Consider the following 15,528-nt stretch of genomic DNA (forward strand, 5'->3'; position numbering starts at 1 on the left):
ACTTGTACGAAAATCATATTATGTTTATTTACGAAAATGATGATCCTTCTTACTTTAGACCCAAATGTACTCACTTCTACCGTTACCGTAATTTGTTACTGAAGATGCTACATATATTAAGAGTTTCCCCTCCATTTCCTTCTCAGTTGCGGGATACTGAACAAAGTTCCTCTTGCAATATTTGAAAATTTTACGTTCAGTACAACCATGCTCAGGGTTCTTTAAACCAATTCGAAAAAAAGTATTTCATTCAAGAGATAGTCTCCGACTTCTCTCATCATTCCTGACAGCTTTTACATCGTTATCGGAAGGAAAAGTTGTACACTTGATTCAAAGGACCCGAAATGATCCTTTGTTTCTTTCTTAATGATCCCGCAGGCAGTTGGCATGCCAGATCCTTTGACGGTATCAGTCAAAATCCCTTTGAAGATAGTTTTCATAACAGACTGGACAGGCTTCTCATGTTGGCAATTTATCAATCATCGGGCACATGATCAAATAAATGTTTTGCAGATAGGAAAACAGAATTTACTTGTTTTATGTCTTTAGCAACCATAGCAAAGAGATTCTTTGACGTGGAAATTTTAGTGGGATACAACAGCAGCTGACAGAAATAGGTCTCGGACGCTTTGAATAGCTTGCCATTGTCTTACTACCATTTTCCATGTTATAGATCGTCTGTCAGGATAGTAAATCAATAATGAAATATATATATATATATATATATATATATATATATATATATATATATATATATATATATATATATATATATATATATATATATATATATATATATATATATATATATATATATATATATATATATATATATATATATATATATATATATATATATATATATATATATATATATATACACAGTACATATAATGATTAACGGATATTTGTTGCCTTATTGACCTCAAAATGTTAAAGATCAGGCCATTTTCCGTACAGAGTAATATTCCAAAATTCCATTTGCACTCAGTATTAGTCTACGGGAAGAAGGAATTCTCCCTTGTGAAGAATTCTAGACACACTTCCTTTAATTTTCGAAAAAAGTCTAAATACAGATATGTACGAATATGTGCAAAGCCAGCACCATAGATTTCCACTCACCGTCATGGTCCTTTCGCCAAAGTAACCCAAAACAAAAAGAAAGAAAATCACTGGAATAGTGCTTTCTCTCTCAGAGACCATCTACCCTTGAAAAATCTACTTCCGTCTGCCTTCAGAGAGAGAGAGGGACGAAGCCTTCTTTCTAACCAGTCCCCAATGACTGAAGGGAGTGTTAGCTTCCTGTCAGAGGGTCGACTTCGTAATCGATATCGTAGTCCATCAGATGCGCCGAAGCTTCCGGCCTGGTGCGTTCCTCAAGGGGGGCGTTATATCCTATGTCGTTGTATTTGATTGGGTAAGTCAGCTGGTTACCATTGTCCCAAGAGTAGATCTCCTGGAAAAGACAACGGCATGACACATAATAAATCAAGTCGAGTACAAGTCGATAACCTATGGCAGTTTTAATCAGTACTTTGTACGATTACCCTTAGTCGTTGACTCGCTTTCAGCATGTTTGTGATCTGTACGGGATAAGTTGCCAAAGTGTGTGTGCTATGTCTGTGGTGGAAAAGATAATTTTTACACTATTTAAGTAAAATTTCATTTAAAATGACAGACAGATATTCAACATATCAGAATGACAAGCGATACCCATTTGATCACACAATGCAAAAGCGCAGAGAAAGAGCATCTTACCAAAATTAAATTGATACAATTGATACAAAAATTATATCTGACTCAGCACGAACCAGGATACTTACATGCAAATCTTCCCTTCATTATAAATTCACATAACGATGGCTACTTTTATCAATAAAACCAAGCATCTAACTGAATTAAACAAACGAAATCTAGAGCTGACCTTTGTTTTGGGGTTGTACCCAAGCATTGTAGTGTTTCTAAATGGATTGTTGAATGGTAAATCCACGTCCAAGAATGTCTTTCGATAAAGGTCCAATGCAAATCTGGAAGAAATTGAAATCTATGTTGAAAGAGATTATAAATGGCAACGTGTACATGATTATAGTAATATGTATTAAATCTACATTAAGTCTATATATATATATATATATATATATATATATATATATATATATATATATATATATATATATATATATATATATATATATATATATATATATATATATGTATATATGATAATCTATGTTATACAAAGGCGTAGAATAGGTTAAAGACAGAACTAACGGAAGCCCTTTGGAGAGTGTGGCATGGCATGGAAGATAAAATGTTGTGTTAAAAGTTTTTATGATGGAAGCGAAGCGCGTTCTAGAATAAGAAGAAAGGAGAGTGACAGGTTTGGTGTAATAGTGGTTCTGAGACAGGGGTGTATCATGCCTCCATGGCTATTCAATATCTTTATGGAAGTGAAATGTGGGATGCTGAATACAAAAAAGATGAAGAAAGATCAAAACTATGGAGGTGAATTGTTATGCATAGTATATGTGGCATGAGAAGAACTGAAAAGTGAGAAATACGGAGGTACATGGAGGTGTAAAAAGGTTAGTGCAAATTACAGGATGAATCAGAAAATTTAGAGATGGTTTGGTCATGTGCAAAGAAAGGAAGACGATAGGATGCTGAAGAGCCAACATTCCAGATGTGTTTGAAAGGGACAGGAGACGAAGACACAAAAAGCACTGGATAGATGGAGTTCAAAAGCTATAAGAAAGGAGGGATTCTATCCAGGAAATGCAAGAGTGCACACAAGGTAGAGGCGAATGCGCAGTGTGTGTAGGGGTTCGTTGCACTGGTCTAAACCTTGTATGGAGATGCATAAACGGTTAATATCGTGGAGGTTTTCTGCGTAGATGACTCATCGACTAACCTGATCTTGGTATCCCTCTGCGTAGTGCTGTCAATAGCATACAGGACCCCGCAGGTGATGAAAAGCTCTCCGAACTTGTGGTGGCTTATGGAAATGTTCCAGATATACTCTACCTGGAAAACGTTGAGCGAGGAATGAACATTAATTCTACATCTTTATAAATTATAAATGAAGTAAATTAGTATATAAAAATAGAGAAATGTAGTGACTGTTGATTATAGAACGATCATTAATGCAACAATTCTTTCTTCATGAGCAGATATGTTTGGTATGTACATGTGAATGAAACAAATAGTGATGAATGAAATGAGAAAAAGAAGAAAGGTAAATGGTTGCAAAGGAAATATTTTAGGATAGTATTGTCCTCATTAATCAGAGGTTCATGTTTGCTTAGGCCTCATCAGAACAAGCCGTGTTGTTGAAAACGTCATGGACAGTCTTATAATTTTCATGTGCATCACACCAGTAATCAACGGGCATATGTTGTCAAATTTACTTTTAATGATTTTGTTGGTTTAATCTCAAATAGTTACATCTTACTTCGTCTCAATCTTTTTATGCGTTTCATTCTTTCTGACAATGGCGAATTAAACCTCGCCCCTGCAGTACGTTTTCACAAAAAAAGAAAGCAAGAAATATTCAGTACTCCGTTCAAATGCTTGAAACCTTAGGAATAATTTTCAAGTGATCCACGCTGTCTTTATTTACTGCTGCAACGTAGCATTTGCTATGGGGATGACTGTATACAGTAATATGTACTGCATATTATAGTTTATGTTGGAATGTCTCTCAACCATTACAGTGACGACAACAGTTTTGGGTTTCGTTACAGAAAACGAAATATGTCTGGAGCAAGCTATGATCCAATAATTTTTCAATTACTTTTTACCTTTTTTATCTCTGATGTTATGGATCATCAAAATAGTTTGCTTAAAAACTGCTTCTGGAAATTATCTGGAGATTGAGATAATACAGGTTTCTACCACAGTTGTTAATGTAGTAAGGGGTCATAATTAGCATTTATAACTGTATGATTAGATGTAATCTATTGAAAACATACATGCTGTAGATAGTGTGTAAAAGAAATAGTTTATTTGCCCAAAGCATAAAATCATTATGTATAAAAAACCCAGACATTGCAATCTGAAAAGCATCTCTTCCTGAAACGTTATCATTAGCTCTACTATTCCCAAATGTCATCTTCCTTTAAAAGGGAATTCTGAAATCCAACCTTAAAAAGAATGAGTGATTTCACTTGCGACTCACCTCCATTGCCCAAGGGTCTATTTTCATGACCACGGTATTGTTATTTGAGGGAAGTCCGTAAATAGCCCAGAGCCCGTTCTCGTCAGTACTGAAATCGATGTAGTTGATGCCCCCGTTGTACAGGTAACGTCCTTCGTAGACGGACAGCTGGGGGACCACGAAGTCCTTCTCGGCTCCGGAGTTGAGATCGTACCTCATGATGATCGGTTGGTCTTGCACGTGATAGTAGAAGGACCCGTTGTAAACGACGTGGGAATTGCCCTGCAATGAAATAGAGTAACAACTGATTAGATCACTTAAGGATGTTAGAATATATAAATATATTAAACCACCTGAAGGGCGTAAAATTAATCACTATGTACCCAGCACTTTTGTGGTTATTTGTCTGTTTTTATCTTTATATCCACTGGAAACAAAAAAACCGATGAGGATATTCTTCATGTTGTACTAAAATATCATCATATGGAGATAAAGATATGGATTCATATCTTTCCTGAGAGACAATGAGTCTTAGTCCATTCCAATTTTTGCAATAATGACATTGAAATTGTAAATATCTTCGTGTATCTGCGATAGGACAATCTTTGCAAAAATTAAACGTTATGCTGAAGAAAGAAAAAATGTATTTTCAATTCGAAAAGCGCAAAACTTTTTATTTAGACAAATTTTCCAGCAGCTATATGGCTGAGAGCTGTGGCCCGGCAGGGGTTATTCCATAAATTTATTAAAATGTTTTTGTGGCGTATACCCACAGGCTGTCAGAAATGTTTTAAGCCTTTCATGTTGAATTGCACATGATAAATGGCAAAATACAAAGTTTTTCACATCTCATTATTTTATAAATGAATAGAAGAATAGTTTTCTCTTGCGGCTGATGGTTACCCATGTGATTTTATTCCAAAAATTGTACATATCGTCGGTTTTCGAAAAAAAAATATAAAATTCTTAAGCATATATATATATATATATATATATATATATATATATATATATATATATATACATATATTGTGTGTGTGTGTGTTTGTTTAGTGTTTATATATTAATTTCTTTTAATGATAATTTTTTCTTTGATAGGATTAGTTTTACTCAGAATTATTTCAAGCAAGTAGGAGAGATACGTTAAGTTTGGCTAAATTAATCTATTTTTGTATCAAGACATTTGTATTGATTGTCAATTTTATTTAAATGATTTACATTCGCGCAATGATATTTTGGGAATATTATCTAAGGCCCCCGTGAATTTGGGGAGAATAAGGCCCTCTAAAGTTTGAAGGAAGCTTTGTGCGTGATATTGTTATTCTAATTATGTTACACGTAAATCTCTGTGGTTATTTAACTGATCACGAATATTCTGCCTTCTGTGCAACTTTCATCACGTTCCTTACATTATCACTGTTTTTATGGATGATTTAATAAAAACAAAAACCCTAATTAAAAATCTCTAACACTTTATTTGCCAGGCAGCTTACGAAAAATTGATTCGGCAAGTGAATACCGACATGCTGCAACAATGAAAAACAATAAAAGAAGCACCGATACAAATATATAATAACTGATATTGATATTAAGGTCGTTTTTCATAAGAGCGGGGTTTGCCTGACCGCTCATCATTTGCCTTTGCAACGGCCCCTCAGTTACGTGAACTGTTCTCCTAAAGCAACTTTCTTCGGAAGTCTGGCTTGTATGAAAGATGCACCTGTCTCTCCCGGTAATGCATCTTTCAACCATAGCTCTACGTAACTCATAGTATCTTCTTATGTGCACAAAATTTCAGTTCTTGTAGTTTAACAGTTTCTGATTTGGTCACACAAACTACATTAGTCCTATACAAAACAGACATTAAAGCCAATTTTTTTAAAATGCTTCCTTATCACACCTTCGGTTCAACATTTCTTTTTTGTTAAAGAGTAGGTTAGTTTTGCTAGCTTGTGGGCTTCGTCAATAATTCTTTTTTTTTTTTTATTCTAAACGCCGCATTTTTCTTTTATGATCTGGTCTGATGTTATGCGGCAGTTTTGGGATTCATTATGACATTTCATCAAATGTGTTATGCGCAGTAAAAATAATTCTAATTATCGGAGACAAGTTTGGAGATTATCGACTTGTCATATGGTCATGGTATTACTGAAAACGATTTGAATATTACGTTTTAGACAAAACAAAGTTATAAATGACTCTTAATGGCGGGCATCATGAATTTACAACTGTCAGTTTCCATTAGTAATGCATGTTTGCTATTAAAAGAAACTGCAATGGAATATAATTACGAAATTGCGGACTATTATGAAAGTTTTGTTGTTTGGAAAGCGCGTGATTCCCCAAACCACGACATTCTGATGCTTATGCAAATACAAATCACATTTAGTGTGGTCAAATGGTCAATGTAAAATGATGAATTACCAGTAACTTCATTCTTTCCAGCGTCTGTGAGGGGTTCATATCATACGATGAAGAGTGTCTTCATTCATTTGCTACTGCTTTTCTGCTTCAGTTAAAGAGAGGTTAAGATATATATATATATATATATATATATATATATATATATATATATATATATATATATAAATTATATATATATATATATATATATATATATATATATATAATATATATATATATATATATATATATATATATATATATATATATAATATATATATATATATATATATATATATATATATATATATATATATATATATATATATATATATATATATATATAATTATATATATATATATATAAAACCAGAAGGGGTAGAAGAAGGTAGCATGAAACATAATTCACTTTATTCTTACTGCGACGTTTCGAGACAAATGTCTCTTCACCCAGGCTAAAATAAAAGATAAACAACTGACATACAATACAGCATAACAAATTACTTTTTGTTGACACGCAAAACACAGTGAATAAAGCAAAACAAAGCAAGATACAACATTGAAATAAAAATTACTCTAAAAAAAAACATACACACAATTAAAGTTAAGAGTAAGTAAAAAGGAACCTTGTCTCAACGGAATTCAGTTGCTTCATGGAAAGTGCACCGAAAGTAAACAACATACAGCAACTGAACTTCGTTGAGACACCGTGTCTTTTTAACTACTCTTAACTTTTTTTTTTTAGAGTAATTTTTATTTCAATGTTGTATCTTGCTTTGTTTTTCTTTATTCAATGCGTTTTGCGTGTCAACAAAAAGTAATTTGTTATGCTGTACTGTATATCAGTTTTTTATCTTTCATTTTAGCCTGGATGAAGAGACATTGGTCTCGAAACGTTGCAGTAAGAATAAAGTGATTTATGTTTCATGCTATCTTCTTCTACCCCTTCTGGTTTTGTACTGCTCAGGAATAGCCTTACTGTCATGTTGAATTATATATATATATATATATATATATATATATATATATATATATATATATATATATATATATATATATATATATATATGTAATTGTAATAGCCACAATGCCAATCCTAACTTCTCAATTCTTCAATTTTTTTGGATACGCTTATCACTACAAAGCCTTCAGATCCAAGAGCAAGAAACTGAAGTGGTTGTGATGTCACAAACACTTCAATTTCTTGCTCTTGGATCTTAAGGCTTTGTAGTGACAAGCGTATCCGAAAAAAGCGAAGGATTGAGAAATTAAGTGGGCATTGTGGCTATTGCAATCACATATATGTCTCTGGTAAAAAGTGACCAGCAGATTCTACATATATATATATATATATATATATATATATATATATATATATATATATATATATATATATATATATATATATATATACTATATATATATATATATGTATATACACACATGTATACACACACACATATATATACATACATATATATATATATATATATATATATATATATATATATATATATATAAATAGTGTCGTGGCTAATAATGGTGACTATCAGTCAAGTTAACTTCAGCAGAAGCAAAGGACAATCTTACCGAGAATGCATGATTGAGTCGGTGTGTCTTCGTTGGGTGATTTTTCCGGTAGCTGTTCTTGTCAGCGAATTCGTACAATATCTTGGGGCTCCTGTGGTCCGTTGTCCAAAACTTGGGCTCTGCGTGAGGATCCTTGGGATGGGGATCTCGCATCCAGGATCCGTACGGTGAATCGGTGTGTCTGTGGTAAACAGGCTTGCCAACAGCGGAAAGTAAACAATCTGTGGGGAGAAATAAATAGATGAAATGCATTAAATTTTTGGAAAGTTGGATTCGATGGTTGTCTGCATAATACCCATTTCCTTTTACCTTCCCTTACTTCCTAATGAGCACCATATCCTCTGGAAGCTTGAATTTCAAGTCAATGGCCCCTGTGGACTTGTTCCATGTGGATAGGGTTCACCCTCTGAATAATAATAATAATAATAATAATAATAATAATAATAATAATAATAATAATAATAATAATAATAATAATTGTTCTTGTTCTTCGTTCTTTTGTGTGGGCAGAGCTAGAGCTCTTTAACGAGTCAATTTTAGCCTAAGGGTTCGTCCACACTGCAGAAAACAAGTCACAAACACACGTTGGCAACTTATTGTGGACACATCACAAACTGGCTGAATCTAAGCCAACGTCTTATCGGCAGTCCTAACGAGAGCTTCATGCGATTATCTAGCATTTGCCAAGTATTTGTTCTCCACTTATGGTCGTTGACCTATTTGGGATATGTATCAGATAAGCTGCCAACTTGTGTTATGACATGAAGCTGCCAACTTGTGTTATGACATGTTTTATTGTAGTGTGGATGCACCTTTAGAGTAACGCCCGTATTTGGGCAGAGGGAATTATTTAGTGAATTCGTTCTATATTCAAGGATGGTATTAATTAACCCGGTATGTATCCACCTTTGTACGCGTCACCTACTCCGAGGTGCTAGTACTAAACACGGCGGAAGCTCCTTGGGACACCGTGTATAGTACTAGCCCCTCGGGATCAAGTTATTATATATACCCATTTCTATATTGTGTGGTTGACAAATTATATTAATAAACGATATCTTCGCGCGGCCGTCTCCTTTACTTGCAAGAGTTTATCCTGGACTTTGACAAAGGTGGATACATACCGGATTAATACCTTCAAGGATTTCTGTTTTTCCCTTTACGAAAAGTACAATATTTGAGAAAATATGGCACGTAACGGAGCAACGTCTAATTTTGCTGGTCAAAAACTTTATCCTATTTGCCAAACTTTTAAAGATATATGATAACCCTTGCTGACATACTTACTTATTAGCGAACTTAAGTTAGAAAAGGAAGTAATTTAGCGGTCAACTTGGATGGAAAACTCCTGAAGAGTTATTGGGAAACCCTTTCCATTTTATTTACATTTCTCGTTCATTTCAAGAACGACACAATCAATTATAATCAATGCGTCCGCTCGTCCCTCTATGACAGCGTTTGGTTGGTCTTCATTTTCTTGTCATAATTGTGCGAGATTTAAAATTAACTGGAAAATTAAATTCTTTATATTCAAATACTTTACTTTTCAACGAGAAGGCAACTTACCAGAAATGTGGGTGTATTCCTTAAGAAATAATGAACATTCTCCTCAGCTTTATTACACCAATCCACTGTCACTAATAGTAATAATGGTATTACGCTGGTGATACAGAAGTTTTACATAGTAATCATAATAGAGAAGAATTTAAACACGTAAATGCAATACCTTTCAAGAAATTTCGGTACATCACTCACATGCATTTGCATGATCGTAAATACCAGCGATCTTCAAGTCAGACGTTCTTTCCACGACTTCAGTCTCAAATAATAAGCATCACGATCCCATTTTAACATCTAGTAGATCTTTTCCAACGACCTTTGTCTACGGTGCAGCCAATAAAATATATTTTAGGGGGATTTCCTGGATGTTCAGAATTCAGTGGTATACGAGTATTTGTGGCATGAGTTGTCAAGAGACTTAAAATTTATCGTCACCTCCCTTTTTTTGTTATATTTTTTGAGAAATGAGCAAAACCAAATAATTATGGTCCGCGAACTGATTCGTATATAAAGCAGAATCATTTTGAATGGTCGTAACTTTGGCTGATATATATCTGCAGTGCTCGAAGTTCACAAACTCGTTCTCATGGCAAAAAGTCTTTTTGTTTGTATGTATATATATATATATATATATATATATATATATATATATATATATATATATATATATATATATATATATATACATATATACATAAAAGCGAGTTCCCAGCTGATACCCCGAAGTGTTTTTCTAAGTAGTTGTCAGTATATGTGAAATTCAGCCAGATTTTGAATTTTTACATTTTCTTTGGAAATGACTTCTAAAAGAGAGGTTTAAAAAGCAAACGTATCTCAGGATATCTGATGCCAGTGGGCGGAAGTTGTCAAAATTAAGGCATTGTTTTCACAATGGCAGCAAAGTGGAGTTTAAGGCGGGGACAGTATTGGGGATATTTTATAAGAATAAATTCAGGGTACGAATATGGAGAAAGAAGAAGAAAAAGTGCGTTGTGGTTTCTCTAGGGATCCTTAATGTTTATGGACAAAAAGCAGGAGGGGAAAAACAAAACTACAAGAAGAGCAATCCTTACCGAGGCTTCTGTTCTTGAATCCGGGATAAGTTTCGTTCCCGAAGGGCTCCACTCGAATCCCAAAGAGGACTCCTCTTCCTTCAGCGCATTTCGGGACTTTGGGACACTCGGGGCAGTTCGGTGGGGGTGGACAAAGGTCATCGTACAGGTCGACAAATCGTGGGGGATCAGGGCCGAAGGTCAACCCGTCCACGGTTCCCGTTGACGGAATGTACAGAGTTGGGTCAATTTCTGTTGAATAGAAACGCAATGACATGGTGAGGAGACTGAATAGACACTGAATGACTAGAAAGGAGCCTATTATTTACCGTCACTTTGCATAAAAGCATACCTGAGAATTTAATTTACATAACGAATCACAGACACCAGGTACATAAAAGCTTTTAAAATGTCGCACGAAATAATATATAAGCTTTACGGATAAAGGTCCTGCACTGAGTTTCTGACCTTATCTAAAATTAATTTCTCTCTGTGAAATAATTCACTGTGGACAGACATGTACTTCATTCCCGGTATGATATTAGTTCGCTTACTGTATCATTAATTTTATATGACTGCAGGGCAATAAATCTAATAAACTCAGCAGAAAATCTATAAAAAATTAATTTAAAGAAATGGAAAATGTTCAGCATTAATGCAGATACGCATAACTGGTCATCTTTGATCACATGTCTGGGTTGGTATAGGCCAGAGGTCCACAACAGGCCTACTGTTCTTTTTGAACCATGGCCCATTTAAAGGCAGCCTTTAGAAAAGGGTCTGTGCTGCTATACGGCCTGATTAATCTAAACCATACAACCAGCAACTTTTTTAATAATGAGTATCTTTCTAATAAAAAAAAAAACACCACTTCGAGCATATACTAGTGTCTTACTGTGAAGCGAAACAAAAACAGTATGAGGGCATGTAAGTCTTCATCATGCCGACTTACCATGAACCTTGACGAGACCTCTTGTCAGGGACAATTCATTTTTGGCGATGCAGTGGTAGTCTCCAAAGTCATTGTGTTCTATGTCTCGTATCTCAAGTATCATCTTGCTCTGCAGGGGTCAAGAATAAATTTCGGGTCATCATTTGTTATTAGATTACATCGTCAAATATACGGTAAGTGCTAACACAGAGCTGCTTCTAAATTCTATTATTTTATCGCGGGGCACAACACAAATTAAAAAGTCCTTTGTAAATGTATATAAATACATTTTATATATATAATATACACATATACTGCATATATTATATATATATATATATATATATATATATATATATATATATATATATATATATATATATAATCATAATATCGTTTAATATATATATACACATACCACTGGGATATATGTATATATATGTATACATTTCAACAAAACATGATTGTATATAAACCGGTGTGGTTTGTATATATATTTATACATTTGCACATATATATACAAGAATTCAGGCAACCATGCCTACTCCGTTCACCTAGAGGACATAATCATTGTTTTTGTGGTAAAAGATATTTTTTCCACATGATAGCAAACCTGACATTTGCCAGCTATATGCTTCAGAACATGCAAAACTGAATAGAAATGCTTTCTTGCTCTCGAATCCATCAGGAGTGCATCTAGTTTTGCTTATTTGTTTAGAGCTATGAAGATTAAATAAAAAAGGATATCGACCATGCATTCCAAAGATCTTGACCGTGCTCCTGTATCCGAATTCATTTTGAAAATCTGAACAGCACGGAAGGTGTTACAATATCTGCCTAAACTTGCACAGGGTTCTCGCTCTATCTCAGCTTCCAGTTGTCGGAGAGACTGAGAATGAAGGGGAGAAATCTGTATATGAACTACAGGGACCTCTAAAGGCTATAAAACCAAGCACTGGAGCACTTTCAGTCTTTCGTCACTTAACACAGTGAAAAGAGGGAGTTGGAGTGGTTGGACGGCAAGATCAAGAGAACCAGAAAATAAAGGAGATGAAATACAAGGATCTTCCGGTAAAGTTGGGAGAACACCCCCAGTTACATTAAGAAGTAATGGTTAAGAGGTTGGGCAGCATGGCGGAAGAAGGGAAGCAGAATAGAAGTAAAAAAAAAAAAAGTTTAAAAAGTGGGTGCAGCAAGAGGTTAAAGGAACTCTGCAATTACCCTTTAGTAATGCCTGCAGTGCACCACATGAAGTGCACTGACGGCACTACCCTATTCCTGAGATGAAGGTAGCAGGATGCGTGCAAAAAACTGGGAAGAGATTTGCAGTGTCTGCGGAAGCCTGGATTGGAATGCGTGAACGAAATGTTAGGCTAAAGGTTTTACCAGTGATTCACAGACAGGTGGATGGAAAAATATGAATTGAAATATCCACAAAAATGCGGCGATGGTCCCATACTTTTTTTTTAGGAATTTGAAATTTTGAGAATGGGGTTACATTTGACAGTGGATCTCTCTCTCTCTCTCTCTCTCTCTCTCTCTCTCTCTCTCTCTCTCTCTCTCTCAGCACCGTCTCAGAGTATTGTTCCATACCTTCCAGACGAAATTGAAGTCCTGATGATATTCTATCTTGTATTTGGTGGTATTGTCAAGAATCCGACCGATCTGGTCCTCCCAATATGTTACAGCCACCGGGAAGGCCTCTACATGACACTCCAGTCTAGCATGCGACCCGTTATAAGTGCCAACCTTCCACTGGTTCACTCTGATGTACGGGTCAACTGCAAGAGAAACAGGATTAAAAATATTAGTAAGGTTAGATAGAGTACGTCAGATAGTAGCTGTTTAATAACGAGAATAAGTGGAGAATTAATTGCTAACAAAAAAGTTTCAAGACATCTCAGAGAATTACGATGCACACACACATACATACATACATATATATATATATATATGTGTGTATATATATATAAATTTATACATATACATATATATATATATATATATATATATATATATATATATATATATATATATATATATATATATATATATATATATATATATATATATATATATATATATATATTACACACACACACACACACACACATATATATATATATATATATATATATATATATATATATATATATATATATATATAAATTGTATGCACACTCACGCTTTTTTATCCCATCCATCTCACACGCCCTCGGTCTCATTCGACTTCATCCTGCCAAAACTGAATGATCCAGTTTCCACATAACCAGACCACCCAAAGTCAGTCTTATCCATCTTAATGATGCTCTGGTCAAATGATTCTTACGCTCACTCACGTCATTTCTTTTTTTTTTAATTGAACATTCATTCTTCAAACTCTTTCGCTCCTCAAGGTATACGTTACACACCCTGGTCAGTCACTCAATCACACTGATCACTTTACCACATAATATCAATTGTAATCCCAGAGATTCTGGTGCCTTTCCTTTATCATTCTCTTAATTGCATTTAAATTGCTCAGCATTTCTTCGATTTGACTGCATCGTCTTCGAACACTATCTCCATTTGTGCATATTAATTTAATATTCATTTCCTAACTGATCTTATTTCAAGTAATTTAAGAGGATGTTTTTATTGTCGTTTTTGCAGAAACGTCCATGAAATAACTCTCCACATCCGTTCATGCAGTCATCTTGTTGGGTGGTCATCTTCAGTAGGTCAGTTCACTGAACTTGCTGTCTGACTGGAACTGCCTTAGCCTAAATTCACCTTTAATTATACGAAACAGTGTGGCCCCTCACAGAGAGGAGAAATCGATGACCAACACTGCGAATGAGATTACATGTTTGGTAGGGAATTGTGAATCCTGAAAACCTACCTTTGTTGGTTTCCCTGTAGCTCTGCGGTATCACAGAAGCCAAGATTCCACACTTTACTGAAAATCAACACTGGAGGTCTAAAACTGAAGAGCTGTTAGAAGGGGAAAAACCATTTTCATTTAACTGAGGCCTAATTGGCTCCTTACGAGAGAAGGCCGTGCATAAGTAGCAACACGAAACTCAACGACCAGACTGGCAGCGAAAGATGAAGGGTAGCGCACAATGTAAACCTTCTTATTTACATTTTGTAAGGCACGTTTGCTATGTAAATACGGTTACTATAAAAATGACTGATTCATTTACAAATTCAACCATCTGGCATAAAAACACTGAGATTTACAATGAATAGTACCGCAGAGAGAGAGAGAGAGAGAGAGAGAGAGAGAGAGAGAGAGAGAGAGAGAGAGAGAGAGAGAGCAGCTGTTTCAAGATAATACAAAAAAATAAAAAAAATAAAAAATTATAACAATATTGAAGGAACGAATACATCTGTGTCCCACCATCAGAGATGCAATAGAAGAGAGAGAGAGAGAGAGAGAGAGAGAGAGAGAGAGAGAGAGAGAGAGAGAGAGAGAGAGCGAGCCATTAGAGATGAATAACGTTGCGAGAAAATGTTAACAATATTGAAGAAACGAATACATTTGTGTCCCACCATCAAAGACGTAATGGAAGAGTGAGGCATTCATACTATGTTATACTGTAAGAGATTGCGAGCCTAACACAGTAAATCAGTATCTACCGCCAGTAACCTTCACCGTAATTTTACTGTTCAGAACTTCTGTTGAATAACAAAGACATCAATAATCACTGAATGTCTTACTGGAAAATATCAGTCCCAATTATTCACAAGAATGTTTCCCTATAAGCCATGGAAACTAGACACATGTACATCGAATTCCAATACTAATCTGAATATAGACTCAGCCTTGACAATTCTGGGCGAATTCCTCCCGC

The 15,528-nt window shown here is 34.8% G+C and overlaps 1 protein-coding gene across 1 annotated transcript in view; it reads right to left on the minus strand.

Moving 5' to 3' along the window:
• Window positions 1-847: 847 nt before the first annotated feature.
• The window catches only part of LOC136846493 (uncharacterized), a 169,225-nt gene continuing 154,544 nt past the window's right edge, over window positions 848-15,528 (minus strand). Inside the window, 8 exon segments of the mRNA XM_067117338.1 lie at window positions 848-1,456; window positions 1,925-2,027; window positions 2,912-3,024; window positions 4,178-4,438; window positions 8,150-8,370; window positions 10,783-11,013; window positions 11,714-11,822; window positions 13,286-13,473. Coding sequence (XP_066973439.1) covers window positions 1,295-1,456; window positions 1,925-2,027; window positions 2,912-3,024; window positions 4,178-4,438; window positions 8,150-8,370; window positions 10,783-11,013; window positions 11,714-11,822; window positions 13,286-13,473 — 1,388 coding nt within the window. The 3' untranslated portion in view covers window positions 848-1,294.

This window comes from Macrobrachium rosenbergii, chromosome 15 (assembly GCF_040412425.1).
Source record: "Macrobrachium rosenbergii isolate ZJJX-2024 chromosome 15, ASM4041242v1, whole genome shotgun sequence".
NCBI lineage: Eukaryota > Metazoa > Arthropoda > Malacostraca > Decapoda > Palaemonidae > Macrobrachium > Macrobrachium rosenbergii.